We start from the raw sequence: 18,812 nt of genomic DNA, 5'->3' as shown, positions 1-18,812 counted from the left end.
TTATAAGGCAATATTTCAACGTTGATTCTATAACTTACCTTTAGTATGGATTCATAAACCTTAATTTATAATCAAATGGTTTAAATTCAGAATAGTATTAAACATTATTCTCACCTGTACTTTATCTATAATACTAAATTCTCTTTTGGAAGCGATTTTGTACTTTACTGGTTCCTTCAAAATTTAAGTATTTTTTGGGTTCCTTTTACATAATGCAGTACCAATTATGAGTAATTTAGCAATTTAAGATATGCTAGTGTCTTCTATTTGTATTTTGTGTTAGTAAAACTCAGAAAATATTGGAGCATGCACTTTTTTGGTGCCCCATACTCACATGTCTGGTTTTTAAGTTTTTGTACCTACGAAGTTAAGATTGTGGGCTTCCCTAGATTTCGATTGTGGTGGAAGAAGATATGGGATTATTTTAGTACTCTAGGAAAAAGATTGTGGGCTTTCCTAGATCTTCGAACTGCAATACTGTGATGTATTTTTACTGGTATTTTCAAGCCTTATCCTCAACATGTATCTAGTTCAGTAGACTGGAGTCCTCTTTAGTTAGCATTATTAAACTTAATAGCAATATGGTTTAGACAAGCCGAAACTTGGCAGTGATCACTATAGTTGCAAGAAATCATGCTAGAATATTCTCACTTGGTTTGACGAAACAGGTTTGGTGCTATTGATGCAGATGGGGAGGTTCTTGTGCTCAGGAAAGCAATTAGTTTAGCCTTAGATAGGGTTATCACAAAGTCATTTGTGAGACAAATTCATCTATACTACATTGTACACACATTGATCATGTAAAAGTATCCATTTCATATATATCCATTAACTTAAGCATGCCAAATTTTTACTTTAATTTAATGTAAAAGAGTTATTAAATTGTCCTAATTAATCATGTTCCTATACTCATTTCATGCTATTGACCAATTTACATCAAAGAGGGGAATCTAATCATGCATAATTTCTAAGTTCATATTTAACAAATAGTAAAAAGTTCTTACTAGATTTCTAGCATGCATTCTTAAACTCCAATTTATATTCATCTTACCCTAAACACTTACTATTTACTCATTTTCATGCTAAAGTGTAAATCACCTCCTAACCATATATAACCATATATAACCATGTCTTTTAAATTATCAAGTAAGATACCCCATATTGGTAAATTATATTCTTTTTGACAAAGTTAGACATCTGCTTTGCCCTCACTGTCTTATAAGACTGAGCTTCTACTCACTTGAAGAAATAGTCTAGCAACTACAATGAATTTGTGCCGATTAGATGCAGTCAAAGTGGACTTTCCCAATGATATCAATGCTCCACGGAGCAAAAGGCTAAGGTGAAAACATATTATACAACTCATCAGGCAATACATGATTTTGATTCCTATGAATTTAGCATGTGTATATTTTTTGACAAACTTAGCACAATCAGTTTTCATAGTGTACCAGAAATACCCTAACCTCAGAATTTTCTCTACAAATATTCTTCCACTCATATAAGGACCACACTCCCAACATATACCTCTTCCATAATCTACTTAGCTTATTTTCCTGTAATGCACAATAATAACATCCCCTCATGATATCTTTTTTACAATTGCCCTTCAGCAAGAGTAAACTGTCTAGCCCAACGTCTTATAGCAGCTCTATCTCTTCCGTTAGCTCCTCAAGATATTCCCTTGATTTCAAGTATCTCCTAATTCCTTCTAGCCACTTTTTATCTTCTAGCTCCAAGTACTCTATCATTGGCCCTTCATTGGAGGGAATCATACTCTTCATAAGCACCACTGGCTGCATTATTTTCTTATCGCTAATTTCCCACAGAGATGAGATGGTTGCTAAAGCATCAACCAATTGATTTTGCATCCTCGGCACATGTCTCAATTTGACTTCCTTGAAGGCTAGCAGCTATTGCTTGGCATATTGAAGATATGACCTTAACTTGTCTTCCTTAATTTTCTATTCTTTTCGTATTTGGGAGATCACTAGCAGGGAATCTCTGGTTGCCTCGAATTTCTTATCCTCCACTGCTATGAGTGCCTCAAGTCCATAGATACAGACTTCATATTTAGCGACATCGTTAGTCATAAGGAAATATAACCTCTTGGATATCCACAATTGTTCTCCATTTGGTGTCACTAACATTATACCAATCCCAACTCCACTCTTTTTCACGGCCCCATCAAAACCCATTAGCTACTTTTAGACGTCGATCAATTCTGGTTTCTCATTAAGGAATCCTACCTCCACTTCCTCTGCTTGCTCTATTGGGTTTCCAAACATAAACTCTGTTACTACTCGGCCTTGGATTGTCTTCTAAGTAGCATAGACTATGTGAAACTCTGATAGTATGATCAACCACTTAGCTAACTTCCCCACTAAAGCTGGAACCTCAAATAGGTAGGGGATCCATTCTGGAGATCACAACTACTTGGTATGACTGAAAGTAGTGCTTTATCTTCTATGTAGCCCAAACAACTGCCAAACAAGACTTTTTGACTAAGGAGTAATTTTGTTCATAAGGCAACAACTTCTTACTAATGTAGTACACAACTTTCTCAATTTGCTCCATCTCTTGGACAAGTATTGCCCCCAGGCTATCTCTTCTACAGATAAGTACAAAATCAGAAGGACACCGAGCACAGGTAGAGCTAGCATTGATGGATTTGTCAAGTATTGCTTGATCTTCTTAAAGGCCTCTTGACACTCTATCATTCCATTTGACCAGTTGATTCTTCCTTAGCAGCTTGAAAATTGGTTCACAAACAATTGTGAGCTTGGTTATGAACCTAGTGATGTATTGAAGCTTTCCTAAGAACCCTCAGACCTCCTTCTCGGTTTGTGGAGAAGGCATCTCTATTATGGCTTTTATCTTATTGGGATCCACTTCTATCCCTCTCTGATTGATCTGGTGGCCTAACAGTTTTCCTAAAGTAACCCCAAAGCTGCACTTATTGGGATTCAATCTGAGCTTGGAATTCACAATCCTCTGCAGGAACTTCTCTAGGGCTCCAAAGTGACCTTCTTTTGTGGCTGATTGACTACCACGTCATCACATGTACCTCCATCTCTTTATGGATCATGTCATGAAATACCATGGTCCTTGTTATTTGATATATCGCTCCAACATATTTTAGACCAAAGGGTATTACTTTGTAGCTATAGGTTCCCCATTTAGTGATGAATGAAGTCTTTACTTTGTCTTCAAGGTCCATTATAACCTGATTGTATCTAGAGAAACCATCTAGGAAAGAGTACATCGCTTGTCATGCAATACTGTTTATGAGTACGTCGATGTGAGTCAGAGGGAAGTCATCCTTGGGAGTTCCTTGCTTACATCCCTATAGTCTACACATATTCTAACTCTTCCATCCTTCTTTGGAATCGAGACTATGTTGGCCAACCATTTTGGATACTCTACCGCTTCTATGAAAAGTCAGCCTCTATCAATTTCTTAATCTCTTGTGCTACTTTTCTTCCTATTCAGCTCTAAGTTGACGCTTCTTTTGCTTGACAGGCTTTATCTTAGGATAAGTTGGAATTTGATGCTTTACTATGTCACTGTTGATCCCATGCATGTCTTTAAAGGACTATGGCGAAGGCTTCTTGATATTTTATTAGTAATGCTATGAACATTTTCCTTTCTTGCATAATGAGATTACTTGCCAAATTTTATAATTTTTGGATCATCAGGTGTATTCAAATTAATATTTATTGCATCCAATGTGTTAATAGAAGATACTTTAAAATGATTATGAATGCTATGTACATGTCCATTAGAATCAACATCAAATAAGTAAGCGAAAGAAGAACTTATCTTATTAATCAAGTACATCAAAAATAGAAAAAAACAAATGCAAAAATGAAGCTCCAAGAAATTGGCTTCTAGCTTGCAGTCTTATTCTGGTTGATGGTGTGGATCCTCTCTTGAACATATTAGTCCATGTCAGATGGTGATGGGACATTATCGTTTGGCATCGTGCTGATTCAAGTGTTTGGCCTCCTACTAGGGTTAGCTATCTTTTTCTCATCGATGAGGTCATGGATCTCATGTCTCAATCGAAAGCAATTTTCGATATCATATCCAACAATTTGATGAAATTGGCAATAGCGATTGGGGTTAGAGTTGATAGGCAGAGCATTGGGTAGTGGTCTAGGGGATAGAGGTTGCAACAGTCTGTTAGTCTAGTTGAGATTGTAGTTGGAAACTAGTTAGAAATATTTTGTATTTTTGTTAAGTTTTATCCTTTGGTTATTGCACTCTGGTTCTGTTAAATCTGCTTTATCAGAAACTCTGTTTCTGAAATCAGAATCCCAGATTTGATGGGATTATGTTTTTTAATGTTAGAAAGGTTAGATGCTAAGATGGACACTTTTGACTTGTAAAAGCTTTCTATAAAAGCTTCCTTTTGTAACTTCTCAAGTAAGAGAATACCAGATCAATAGAGAAGTCTTCTTCCTCAATTTTTCATTTTCTTCCCTTGCTCTCCATTGCTGCAATTGTTAACAGTGGTATCAGAGCTTTTTATGGTCTTTGTGTGACCTGTAAAAGAGAGAAAACTAGCAAGGAAACCTTCCTACTTATTTACATTAGAAACCTGAATCCAGGTTGCGGTCAAAATCAAATTCTTGTGAGTGAAAATATGGCTTCAAGTAGCTATTCAGCTCCTCCACCACCTGTTTTCTCAGGAGAAAACTATCCCATCTGGTCAGTGAAGATGAAGGCTTATTTGAAGGCCTATGATCTATGGGAAGTTGTGGAAACGGGTAGAGACCCACCTCCTTTGAGAGACAATGCTACGGTTGCTCAAATGAAGCAACATAGTGAAGAGTGTGCAAAGAAGTTCAAGGCACTCTCTTGTCTTCATTCTGCTGTTTCTGATGTTATTTTCACAAGAATCATGGCTTGTGAATCAGCAAAAGAAGCTTGGGATAAGCTGAAGGAAGAGTTCCAAGGAAGTGACAAAACTAGAAGCATGCAGATTCTAAATTTGAGAAGAGAGTTTGAAGTCCTTAAAATGAAAGATTCTGAATCTGTCAAGGAGTATTCTGATAGATTACTCTCTGTTGTCAACAAAATTAGACTTTTAGGAGAGGAGCTTAGTGATAAAAGAGTTGTGGAGAAAGTTCTTGTAAGCCTACCCGAGAGATTTGAGCCAAAGATCTCTTCTTTGGAAGATTCTAAAAACTTGAGCACCATTTCTCTTTCAGAGTTGGTTAATGCTCTACAAGCTCTTGAGCAAAGGAGGACATTCAGAATGGAGGAGTCCTCAGAGGAAGCTTTTCTTGTGAAGCAAAAGGGCAAGCTAGTTGAAGAAGTAAAGAAAGCTGCAAGTAATTCTTTTAACAAGGGCAAGCAACATGCAAATAGAAGGAAGGGAGGTAGAAGAGCAAATTTCCCACCTTGTCCTACTTGCAACAAAACCAACCATCTTGAGAAAGATTGCTGGCAAAAGAGTGGAGTTAAGCCACCACAATGTGGTTATTGCAAGAAGCTGGGTCATGTTGATAAAAATTGCAGACTCAAGCAATATAGGCAAAACTAGAATCATAACCAGCAACCTGCACAACAACTTAATTACCATGATGATCAAGCTCAATGTGATGATCATATTTTTGCTGTTACACACTCCTCAAATACCGGTTGCAGACACACTTGGCTTGTGGATAGTGGTTGCACTTGTCACATGGCAAGAGATGAAAGCTTGTTCTCTTCTATTGATAAATCAGTGAGGGTCAAAGTAAAGCTTGGAAATGGAGAAATTGTGGAGTCTCAAGGCAAGGGTTCAGTATATATTCAGACTAAGCAAGGTATCAAACTAGTTCCTGATGTTTTTTTCATTCCTAGTTTAGATCAAAACTTGCTTAGTGTTGCTCAAATGATGAAGAAGGGTTATTCCTTGTCATTCAAAGACAATGTGTGCTCCATTTTTGACTCTCATGGTGCTGAAATTGTTAAAGTAAATATGGTGGGTAATAGCTTTCCTTTAAATTGGAATTCAGTTCAACAACACACCTCATATATTGCTAGAAATGCTGAATCTGATTTGTGGCATAAAAGATTTGGCCACTACAACTTGAATTCTCTCAAATACATGCAAAATAAAGAAATGGTTAGAGATATGCCTGAAATTTTTCTTGATGGTAGTGTATGTGGAAATTGCCAACTTGGCAAGTCTCATAGACAATCTTTTCCCTATAATGCAACATGGAGAGCCAAGGAAAAGCTGGAATTGGTTCATACTGATGTTTGTGGGCCAATGAGGACAGCTTCCATGAGTAACAACTTGTATTTCATCCTCTTTATTGATGATTTGACAAGGATGACTTGGGTTTATTTTCTCACCAACAAATCTCAAGTTTTTTCAGTATTTAAAAAATTTAAAGCTCTTGTTGAAAGGCAAAGTAGCTGCAAATTAAAAACTTTGAGATCAGATAACGGTACTGAGTATACTTCTGGTGAGTTTAACAAATTCTGTGAAGATTTGGGAATCAAGCATCAATTTTCAGTTAGTTATTCTCCTGAACAAAATGGTGTCTCAGAGAGGAAGAATAGAACAGTAATGGAGATGGCTAGATGCATGATGATTGAGAAGAAATTACCAAAGAATTTCTGGGCAGAAGCTGTACATACAGCTGTATATCTTCTCAACAGGCTTCCTACAAGGTCAGTGCAAGGAATGACACCTGTGGAGGCTTGGTTTGGTTCAAAACCATCAGCAAAACACGTGAAAGTGTTTGGTTCCGCTTGTTACATCCATGTTCCTGCAGTAAAGAGAGGCAAGCTTGATGATAAGGCAGAAATTGGTATCTTTTTGGGTTATGCAGCTCAATCGAAGGGTTATAGAGTGTACAAAGTTGAAGCCAAGAAGGTGGTTGTGTGTAGGGATGTGAAGATTGATGAAGATGCTTATTGGAATTGGAAAACAAATCAAGTTGAGTATTGTTGTTCAGATCAGCAGCAAACTAGAACCGTTCCTGCAGTTCCAGAATCAGATTCTAATTTCGATACAGATTCTGATTTTGATTCACCTCCACTAAGAACCAAATCTCTTGCTGAGATTTATGAGAGTTGTAACCTGGCTATTTCAGAACCTTCAAACTATGTTGAAGCCTCAACCAATGATGCATGGATAGCTGCAATGCAGGAGGAGATTGGGATGATTAACAAGAATGAAACTTGGATTCTTACCCCTAGACCTCAGAATAGGAGGGTCATTGGAGTTAAATGGGTATACAGAGTTAAATTAAATCCTGATGGAAGTGTGTTCAAGTACAAAGCAAGGCTAGTTGTTAAGGGATATGCTCAAGTCCCTGGTATTGACTATGGAGACACATTTGCTCCTGTTGCAAGGCATGATACTGTGAGATTGCTGATTGCACTTGCTGCTCAAAACAAATGGAAGATTTTTCACTTGGATATCAAGTCTGCATTCCTCAATGGCAACTTGGAGGAAGAAATCTTTGTTGAATAGCCTGAAGGATTTGAAATTGCTGGTTGTAAAGATCATGTCTACAAGCTTAATAAAGCCTTGTATGGGTTAAAACAAGCTCCAAGAGCTTGGTACAGCAGAATGGATTCTCATTTACTTGATCAAGGCTTTCAAAGAAGTCCTAATGAGCCAACTTTATATGTGAAGCACACCAAAGGCAAGAGTTTGCTTATTGTCTCTTTGTATGTTGATGATTTATTGGTAACAGGTGACAACTTAGAGGAAATTCAAAGATTCAAAGAAAGGGTTATGCATGAATTTGAAATGTCAGATCTTGGTTTGATGAAGTATTTTCTTGGCATTGAAGTCGACCAATCTGAAAGTGGAATATTCATCTCTCAGCACAAATATGCCCTTGATATGTTGAAGAAATTCAGTATGGAGAATTGCAAATCAGTTGCAACTCCATTGGTGCTGAATGAGAAGCTTCATAAAGATGATGGGGAACCAAAAGTAGAAGGTTCTACTTTCAGAAGTCTAATTGGCAGCTTGTTGTATTTGACTGCTACAAGGCCTGATTTGATGTTTTCAGCTAGTCTTTTATCTAGATTCATGCAATCTCCAAGTCAGAAGCATTTTGGTGTTGCTAAAAGGGTCCTCAGGTATTTGAAAGGTACTGCAAACTATGGTATTTATTATACCAATGTTGAGGATGCTACTTTGATTGGCTATTCAGATAGTGATTGGGCTGGTTGCTTGGATGATTATAAAAGCACCTCTGGTTATGTTTTTTCCTTTGGGTCTGGAGCCTTCACTTGGAATTCAAGGAAACAAGACATTGTTGCTCAATCCACAGCAGAAGCAGAGTATGTTGCAGCTGCATCTACTGCCAATCAAGCCATTTGGTTAAGAAAAATTTTATTTGATTTGCAACAACCTGAAGAGGAACCTACAACTATTTTTGTGGACAACAAATCAGCTATTTCCATAGCTGAAAATCCAGTTCAGCATGGTAGGACCAAGCACATTAATGTGAAGTTTCATGCTTTGAGAGAAGCTGAGAAGAATGGAGAAATCAAGCTGGTCCATTGCACTTCAAATTTGCAGCAGGCTGATATTTTTACAAAAGCATTACCAAGAGCAAAACTTGAGTTCATGAAATCCTTGCTTGGTGTTTCCAAAAACAATCTCAAGGAGGAGTGTTAGTCTAGTTGAGATTGTAGTTGGAAACTAGTTAGAAATATTTTGTATTTTTGTTAAGTTTTATCCTTTGGTTATTGCACTCTGGTTCTGTTAAATCTGCTTTATCAGAAACTCTGTTTCTGAAATCAGAATCCCAGATTTGATGGGATTATGTTTTTTAATGTTAGAAAGGTTAGATGCTAAGATGGACACTTTTGACTTGTAAAAGCTTTCTATAAAAGCTTCCTTTTGTAACTTCTCAAGTAAGAGAATACCAGATCAATAGAGAAGTCTTCTTCCTCAATTTTTCATTTTCTTCCCTTGCTCTCCATTGCTGCAATTGTTAACACAGTCCCTTAGCTTTCAACTTCTCAAACACCTTAGAAAGGAACTTGTCAAATTGAGAAAAGGTCCTTCGATGTCTCCCCATAGCTTAAACCTCAACTACTTTCTCACTCCCTTGATAGGTAGGTTGATACTCAGATCTCTTGGGTTGATAAGAGTTTTGCTTGGCAGTCTTCCCATCTTCCAGTTGAATCCCCACATCATAGAGCTACTCAAATATGGCAATAGGTAGTTAGTACAACTTTACATAGTATACGGGCAACAAGTTCTTCACCACTAGTCTGACTTGATCCTTTTTAGCAGGGCAGTTTGTCATATTCATTGCCTTCTTCCTCCACCTTAGAAGGAAGTCGAAAAAGGTTTTGTTGGACTTCTGCTTAATCGTCTCTAGATCCCTCAAAGTGATATCCAAAATTGTATTGTATGAGTATTGTTGGATAAACTTCTTGACCAGCTCATCCCATCTTTCCTATGAACAGCCTCTAGACTATGATACCATGAGGAGGTAGATCCCTCGACTGACAAAGTAAAAAATTGTGCCACATGTTCTTTATTCAACTGGGTGGTCTTTATACAATCATATAAGATCTCACGTTGGTCTTTGGATCTTCAGTCCCATCAAACTTGAGCAAGTCGGACATCTTGAATTTCTCTGATAGTCCCCCCTCAACCTCAATATCAAAATCCTCAGTATCATAAAACTCTAACTCTCCAGCTTGCTTCTTAAAGGAGGCTTGGAGCTTTTCAAACTTCTGACTCATTAGTTCAAAACTCTTGGCATGTTCCTTCGTAAGCCTAGCAGCCTTATCTTTAAAGTATTCGTCAGCATTAAAAAGGTCAATTTTCATAGAATTAACAATCTTAATTGTTGGATTAACCTCCTATTCAACCTTATTGTTAGGTACCAGTTTCATTATTCTCTTCCACAGGTTGTTTCTCAACGGTTGTAAGAATCCTAACCATAATTTCCTGTAGATTGCTATTTAAGGTCTCATCCAGAACTCCTTTGATTGAAGCACAAGTGTAATCATCAGCTATTGGACTCGTTACTGATATATGATATAGCACTATATAATTTCATTTATATATTATTAAATTTAATTATAAAGTTTTATTTTATAATAAAATAATCTTTATAGGAATAATATTACAAATTAGTTCCTAAATATTATAATAATTTATAAATAAATATTTATATTTTTTATAAATTAATTTTATATGTTTATTAAATTTAATATCTTATATTTATAGATAAAGTAATAAAATAAAAATTAAATTAAAAATCTTGTCACATTATATATTTAATTTAGAAAAATTAGATCAACCTCACATATAAATAATAAGACATGTTAATATCACAATATGTATACACATGATTTATAAAAGTTCCATGAGCTTCACTGTCTGATCTGATCAGGCAGTAGAACACCCCTGACTTTGTGAAAACCAGAACAAACCAGCAAATTTTTTCAAGACTCATATTAATCATAAGTGATTAGGGAAAATCCACCTCAATATAAATCGGGTGAGTTGGACACGACCTAATAAAATCAGGGAAAGGCACCAACCTCCAATGTTGGTTGTCTCCTCGATATATCGCCGAGGTCATAAATGCACGTGCAGTAAAATGAATTGGCGTGACGTACATGATGGACATGGTATGAACTAGCCGACTCTGCATTTATTAGCCAATCGTCTATCATTAATAAGCCGTCTGACACACCTGTAAGAGGACACTTCAATCCAGTCCGATGGGACATGACACAAAAGGTGTCAGAATGATTAGAGATATATATACCACGGATCCAACCCAAAAAGGACATCAGACTCTGTCTCTCCCACGCTCACACAGATACTCTCGCACACACATCCCCTCTCTTTTTTCTCTTGAACTTCATCTTTCTCTTCTCTTCTCTATTTTATTTTTCTTTCCATTAATGCATCTGTAACGACCCCAAAATGGACCGTCACCGGCGCTAGGATTCAGGTCGGCTTAAGGCCGCCAGAACCCGTAGCAAGCCTGCTATACTCTCTGTGTACCGATAAATCTCATACATGATAATACATTTTCTGTGAAAATAAAAACTTTTCTCTGGACCAAGGCTTAACCTGTGCATGCACTATCTCTGTACTCTGTACCCCTGACTAGAGCTTGCTCTAGATGGGTTAACTCATACCTGTTAAGCCTGGTTGTCATATACTCTGTAAAACATAAATACATATCCAGATCATGTACAGAACAAAATATTTACAACACAAACATCACTAAGTCAAGCACATGTCTAACTGTATGCACAACTATTACATCTCTTCAATATGACATGTCCACTCTAAGCTATTACAACTCTTTGCACTCTTTTGTACGCTGTGGATCTCCTCTGTACACTGTACACTGAACCTGCAAAACTGGGGTTAAGGGAGTGGGATGAGCTCTATAGCCTAGTGAGTAGAACAGTAAAATAGTCATTAACACATGCTCTGATGGAATGCATCAAACCACAGACAAGCCACATCAAGGGTAAACCTGTCACCACATAGTCCCGGTAACTCTGCCGTGCCAGGGCGTAGAATCGAGCACCTGGTCTTCCTGTCACATATATATATGTGTGTATATAACACCTCTGTACTTACCATTGCCAGGGCGTAGTCAAAGGCTCCTGGACTTTACTATAAACCTGCCAGGGCGTAGTCAAAGGCTCCTGGACTTCTCTATACCTGCCAGGGCGTAGTCAAAGGCTCCTGGACTTCTCTCAGAGACTATTGGATCATTCAACATTCACCCACATCAACAAATAACTATGCAATGCAACATATTCGTGAATGCTAATGCAAACACCCTACGGTATACTCATGATGCATGAAGTATGCTAAAAGCAGGTTATTTCTCAATTCAAAGCTTTAAGTTTAGTTCCACTCACCTCTAGCTAACTGGACTGACTCTGCAGGCTCTGAAAACTCTGGAGCAGTACTCACTGCTGCTCTCTCTGGTTCCTCTGGTCTGTACCTATACAGAGAGACTCAAATGAGGGACCAAACTAACTCAAGAACAACTCTATTAAACTCCCCAAGAATCCCCTTAAACTCACTCTAACATCCATGCAAAGCATGCAAAGGAAAGTTGGACAGGACACTTTCGGCGGCAGGTTCGGCGGCCGAAAGTCCGCTCCAGAGACGAAACTCATGCACCTTCGGTGGCCGAACCTCTACTTTCGGCAGCCGAACCCTTTCGGGGGCAAGTTTCGGAGGCTGAAAGGCACTCCAGAGACGAAAGTCTCTAACCTTCGGCGGCACCTTCGGCGGCCGAACTCCCCTCCAGAGGCGAAAGTCCAAAAGGTTGGGGGCAAGCTTGGGCAGCCGAAGCCACCTCCTCATGGGTTCGGCGGCCGAATGTACCTTCGGCGGCCGAACCTGAGTTTATCCGCAAGGTAGAAACTTGCTCTGCCTCTCGCCAAAAGCACCAAAACTCTCTCCAACTCAAACACCTCAATCCTTCAACTTGCATACACTCATGTATATGCCCAAAGGGGTCACAAACTGCCTTAAAACCCCAAACACACAACACATACAACACAGAAACAAGCTTTACTCACCAAATCATCAAAACCTCACAACTAACCCTATTCATGCAACTCTCCCCCAAAACCTCATAAAACCTTCAGAAAACATAAAAACAAGCTCAGGATCTTCACTTACCTCTTGAAACCAAGAAGATGAACAATCCCAACGTGAAGTTTTGGAGCAACTCTCCTTCAAACTTTCCAAACTTCACAACTTTGAGTTTTTAGCTTAAAACCTTCAAAATAACATAAAACCGAATCAAACCTTTGCAAGATTGGATAAAAACATGTAAAATACTCAAGAAAGACAGAGTCTCACCTCAGACATCGAAAGGAAGCGGCGTGCCTTATCCTTTCAACCGACTGAGGGCCTTTTATAGGTGGTCCTTATGCTTTAAAACTATGAAACATACCAAAACATTTTAGAAAAAACATAGATCTAACCCTTCTAGAGACTTTCGGCATCCTGGACTCCACCAGAAAGTCGAATTCCGATGCCGGACTCCAGCCGGGTATTACAACATCATTATAAAAGTTCTATATATATCACTGATCTAATCCAAAAAGGACAATAAACTCTCTCTCTCCTATACTCACACAAATATTCTGGGACACACATCCTCTCTCTTTTCTCTCTAGAGCTTTCTCTTTCTCTTCTCTTCTCTATTTTATTTCTCTTTCCATTAATGCATCAATCTAAAAGTTATAGATATGACTTAAACGTCGGAGAGTTTCTACCAGGACATCCCAGTAGACTTCTGACCATTTTTTTTTCATATTTTATAGGTTCATTTCTCAAGATCCAGCAGACTCATATGAAATCTCAAAAACATTCACTCCTCATTAAATCAATCATAGTTTGTTGATCTGCCAATTAAATCAAATCACAGTCCAAATGTCTGTATCTGGTGACTCCATTGAATCTCAATTCATCACTTCTCAATGATTTTTTTATTTAAGTAGGACTAGGACAAAAACGAGATCAGATTTCATTTTTAATTTTTATTTTATTGTTTTTCATGTATAAAATATTAAAATCTAATAAATAAAAAAATTATTTATAAATATAAAAATATATTAGTAATTACAATATTTAGCGATAAATTTATAAATATATAAACTTTAATTTTAAATAAAAATATAAAATAAAAATAAAAAATATTTTTTTTATCAAATAAAACTCAATAGACTAATATTAAAAATATAGGGATTAAAATGTAGTTTTCTTTAAATATTAGGGAGTGAATTATAATTTAATATTTAAAAGTATTAAAAGAAAAATCTCACGTTGCTAATGATATACAATTACATAACATTTTTTTACAAATTAAAATATAAAATTCTAATTAAAAATACATTAAACTACAAAGTATTTTTTTAATTAATTTATTATTATATTCTGATCATTATTATTCTTAAAACAAAAGGAGAGAGCTGCATTCCCCCTCTTTTTATTTATTTATTTTATTCTTTATTTTTAATTTTTTTATTATTTTTATTATTTTTTCTATTTTTATTGTTTTTAATTTTTAATTCAATTTTCTATATTTTTTAAATTCAATTATTCAACTATTTAATTATTTTTATTTCTTATTTTTATTTTATATTTTATATTTTAATTTTGTACGATATAAAGCATTTTTTAATTTTAAAAATCAATTTTAAATATATTCAAACTATAATGTGAATTTTATCATCAGATTTTCTCTACTCCATGTGCATGCAGGTGAATATAAAAATTAGTAGATTTATAGTGATTTGGCCTAATTTGAATTAAAATCTCTTATTTTTTAAATATATCTTTTGAAAGTATACTTTTAAAGAATTTATTTATTGAAAAAATATAGCATAATTATCTTTAATATATAAATTAATTTATTAAAAAATAAATTGTTTTTAAGTAATAAAATATAATAATATCTATAATATAAATTCAAATGTAATAAATTAAAAAATTTAATATATTAAATAATTACAATTTGCTAAATTTCAGTTAAATAAGTTACTTTGAAGTAATTTTCAAGAACTTCACTTAATAATAAATCGAATAAGAGAATTTTTTTTTTTTTTTTGTATTTGCTGAAAAATACCACTCCTTTGATCTATTTACCACAGCCAATCAAGACCTTGGAAAATTTTCAACAACCTCGACCATTGAAACCCTGTACCAGTGGAGACCTAACCCCATTTTGACATTTTCATTGCTTGATACTTGTAGCCGTTTACTGGTAAATTCTGCCTAGGGAAAATCCATCAGAAAGTATGACCCCAACTCTGTCACGTCACCTTAACTCAACTCCTAACATATATTTCTGACACGCATTATTCTGCCTCAAAGGCATATACTCTCTTCTTTTCTTTCATAATATAAGTTGCTTGCCACTCTTACCATACAGATATACTTTCTTACGGTTAGAGGGAGAGGGAGGTCGGGATTTCTGTTTCCGGTCGGCGGTAATGGCTAGCCGGCGAATACCCATCACCTTTATTTTATTGGTGTACTTGGTAGTTTCTTCCCAGTCCCTAGACTTCGAGAATTTACGGAGAAGGCACAAAACCAACATCAAAGGACCCATCAAAACCCTGGTGATCCTAGTCATGGAGAATCGATCTTTTGACCATGTTCTCGGCTGGCTCAAGTCAACCCGACCCGATATTGATGGCCTAACCGGAACCGAATCCAACCGCATCTCTGTTTCCGACCCGAACTCACCCGAAATCTTCGTCTCCGACGATGCTTTTTTCGTTGACTGGGACCCAGGCCACTCTTTCCAAGCCATCCGAGAACAGATATTTGGCTCGAACGATACCTCCGCCAAACCGGCACCGATGAACGGGTTCGCACAGCAAGCGGAGAGCATGGCCGAGAACAAGTCGAGAACCGCCATGAGCGGGTTCAAACCGAGTCGGTTACCGGTTTACACTGCGTTGGCAAACGAGTTCGCTGTTTTTGACCGGTGGTTCGCGTCGATGCCAGCGTCAACTCAACCGAACCGGTTCTATGTCCATTCGGCAACCTCTCATGGAGCGACAAGCAATGTGCGCAAAGACCTTATCCATGGGTTTCCTCAAAAGACGATCTTTGACTCTCTGGACGAAAATAGCCTTACCTTTGGAATTTATTACCAGAATATCCCCGCTACTCTCTTCTTTAAGTCCCTGAGAAAATTGAAGCATGTATTCAAATTCCACAAGTATGAGTGGTCGTTCAAACGGCATGCGAGGTTGGGGATGTTGCCGAATTATGTGGTGGTGGAGCAAAGATACTTTGACGTGGAGCTTTTTCCGGCGAATGATGACCACCCGTCGCATGACGTGGCGATCGGACAGAAGTTCGTTAAGGAGGTGTACGAGACGCTGAGGGCGAGCCCGCAGTGGAAAGAAATGGCGCTTTTGATTACTTATGACGAGCATGGTGGATTTTACGATCACGTACCGACCCCTGTTTCTGGAGTGCCGAATCCGGATGGGATCATCGGGCCAGACCCGTTTTATTTCCGGTTTGATCGGTTGGGTGTCAGGGTTCCCACCATTTTGGTGTCACCATGGATTGAAAAGGGCACTGGTAAGCTTTTGGATTTTTGCTCTTTGGAGTTTATTCCGTGAATTTCTGTTTGTTATGAACATGGTTGTTGGGCTTTTTTTAACAAACTCTTTCGTGGATAATTTTTTTCATTTCAAAGTTCATGATTAGGGATGGTATAATGAAAACATGATCTCAGAAATAATGGGTTGATTTTGAAATTTGAACAATAAATCAATTAATTTTATTGACGGTCAGAAGCAGAACATAAGCAAAGGCATCTGGGCCATTTCTAGACGGACACTTAGATTGATGCCTTGCGAAAGTAAATTCCCAATTGCTATAATTTTGAACTTAATAACTTCAAGAGTTACCAGGAAACACGTATGTCGTTTAAAATTGAAGTTGGATTACAAAGAAATTGAGTCTTCAATTCCAAAGTTATCACCAAGTTACAATTCTTTTAGATTAATATTTTATTCATGAAAGTGAGGGTGAGTTTTAGACTTTGAGAGAGCAACCGTAATTTTTTTCAGCTGTATTAGTTCCCTATCTGAATCTTCTGCTCTGCGAGTTGATTAAATTGTTGAATATTTGGTACAGTCGTCCATGAGCCTGTTGGGCCATCACCGCATTCACAGTTTGAGCATTCTTCTATCCCTGCAACTGTAAAGAAGCTTTTCAATCTAAAATCGAACTTCCTAACAAAGAGAGATGCATGGGCTGGTACTTTCGAGGATTACTTTCATATTCGGGACACTCCACGTGATGATTGTCCAGGTTTGCACCAATCCCTTCAAGCAAACTGCGGTTTCTTGTGGTCTACTTTTTATTTAAACATCATGTTACTATGTTAAATACCGAGATGTGGCTTTCTTGCTCCATTAACCTGTGATGTCCTACTGTTTTTGGAGTCTCTATGTTTAATTTAACCATAAAATTTATATCTTTAGTGGGAATCAAGGAATATCTCTTCATTAGTTGCTTAGCATTAAGCGACCTGCAATTGTGATAGAAGTTGAACTCAGTTCTCCATACTTGGTCTTTTTAGCTTTTTTTTTTTTTACCGATTATTTTTTTGAGCGTCATGTGGTTGCTTGCTTACTACTACTACTTTTTGGTTGAAGAAAAACGTGATTCTTCCTGTTCAAAGCTAAAACCATAATGGAAAGGATAAAAATGAGGCTACACACTATTCATATTTAGATGCCTCATCTTACCTTGGGCACATGTTTGTTTGTCCACTTCTAGAAACCCAATGTTGTATGCAAATCTTTTTAGGCATATATTTTCTGAAATTTTTAGGAATTCATTATCTGAAATTATTCTGGGAAATCGGGATGCAGAAACTTTGCCAGAGGTGGAGATGTCATTGAGGCCAAGAGGACCACAAGAAGATGTGAGGCTATCTGAGTTTCAAGTTGAACTGATCCAGCTTGCATCACAGCTTAATGGTGATTACGTCCTAAATACTTACCCAGATATCGGAAAAAGCATGACAGTGGGTGAAGCCAACAGATACGCAGAGGATGCAGTTAGGAGGTTTCTAGAAGCTGGGAAGACTGCTCTTAGAGCTGGAGCCAATGAATCTGCAATTGTGACAATGAGACCATCTCTTACTAGCAGAATTGCTGCGGGAGACCATGATAGCTACGTAAAAGCCTATTAGTTGGTCTTGAAACTATCAGTTGTAAATACGAATATGAATGTTATTACTGTTGTGTGTAAAGATTTAAGAACCTTGTGATTATAAGAAGCCCTTTGTGGCTGACTATCAAGAACATTATTATTTGTAAAAGCAATATCAATATGAACTCGTTCCACATTGCAAATCTTCAGATAGTCTGCTTCTATTTTGATCTACTTATTTATACCACCATCATATTGAAATTAAACAAGTTAATTAATGGTATATTTATTATCAAAGTAATATGTACTTCTGTTAAAATATATATATACTTCGTAAAAGATCAAATTACTACAGAAACTTCTAAGAAGCAAAAGGTGAGCAATTTATTTAAGCAAGGCGACGGGCAGAAACAGGCAGGTAAAGAAGTGTAATTTTGTTGGCAATGCACTGACAGAGACCAGTTTGTCAGTTAGTTATTCATGTTGCCCGATCAGTTGACGCTCTTGTAAGGAGAGAAGAAAGCCAAAAAATGACCAGTTCTGAAGCTATCCATGAGTAGGATGCATTACTGGTCATCAATTCCTGTAATGGACCTACTGAAAGTACATTGTTTTCAAGTAGCAAAAATATCCATCTCCCATCTCTTACTTGCACCATCTTTTCCCTTCCATTCCTCTCTCTCTCTCTCTCATATGAAGGTTTAGTGGAAATAAACCCTCTATTACTATAATTGAATTTTGTAAAAAAAAAAAATTCAAACAAATTTTTATAAATTATTTATAAATTCATTTTTTTAAAAAATTAAAATATAGTAAGTTAAAAAAGAAATCAAATTTTCTATTCCAAACAATAAGTATAATAGAAAATAATTGAATTGAATTAAATTTTTGTAAAATTTTTAATTTCAAAATATGGGAAAAGTGTCAAACTCTATCAACATCATCTACCTACTATTCTCAGCTTAATTACTTGGTGTTTGTAATGCAACTTGGCTTTGACATGCTACGTGCTGGTTCAGGCCAAAAATGGCCTGAACTTTTTTGTTCAAAATGTTGATGCAATTGTTGGTAGCACCTCTTAGTACCTCTAAGGCTTTTGTTTTCACCTTTGCTTGGGGTTGGATTGGTACCAATATCT

At 36.8% G+C, this 18,812-nt stretch overlaps 2 protein-coding genes across 2 annotated transcripts; both read left to right on the top strand.

Moving 5' to 3' along the window:
• Nucleotides 1-7,579: 7,579 nt before the first annotated feature.
• Nucleotides 7,580-8,644, top strand: LOC122723053 (uncharacterized mitochondrial protein AtMg00810-like). The gene has a single exon (XM_043953788.1). It carries the CDS (start codon nucleotides 7,580-7,582, stop codon nucleotides 8,642-8,644), a length of 1,065 nt encoding a protein of 354 aa, XP_043809723.1.
• Nucleotides 8,645-14,564: 5,920 nt separating this feature from the next.
• LOC110609181 (non-specific phospholipase C1) lies at nucleotides 14,565-17,883 on the top strand. Its single transcript, XM_021748584.1, has 3 exons — nucleotides 14,565-16,087; nucleotides 16,649-16,825; nucleotides 17,392-17,883. The coding sequence occupies exons 1-3, from the start codon at nucleotides 14,980-14,982 to the stop codon at nucleotides 17,712-17,714; spliced, it is 1,608 nt and encodes a 535-aa protein (XP_021604276.1). The 5' UTR covers nucleotides 14,565-14,979; the 3' UTR covers nucleotides 17,715-17,883.
• The last annotated feature ends 929 nt before the right edge of the window (nucleotides 17,884-18,812 follow it).

This window comes from Manihot esculenta, chromosome 2, assembly GCF_001659605.2.
Source record: "Manihot esculenta cultivar AM560-2 chromosome 2, M.esculenta_v8, whole genome shotgun sequence".
In the NCBI taxonomy this organism is placed as follows: domain Eukaryota; kingdom Viridiplantae; phylum Streptophyta; class Magnoliopsida; order Malpighiales; family Euphorbiaceae; genus Manihot; species Manihot esculenta.
This window is presented reverse-complemented; position numbering and strand designations above follow the sequence as displayed.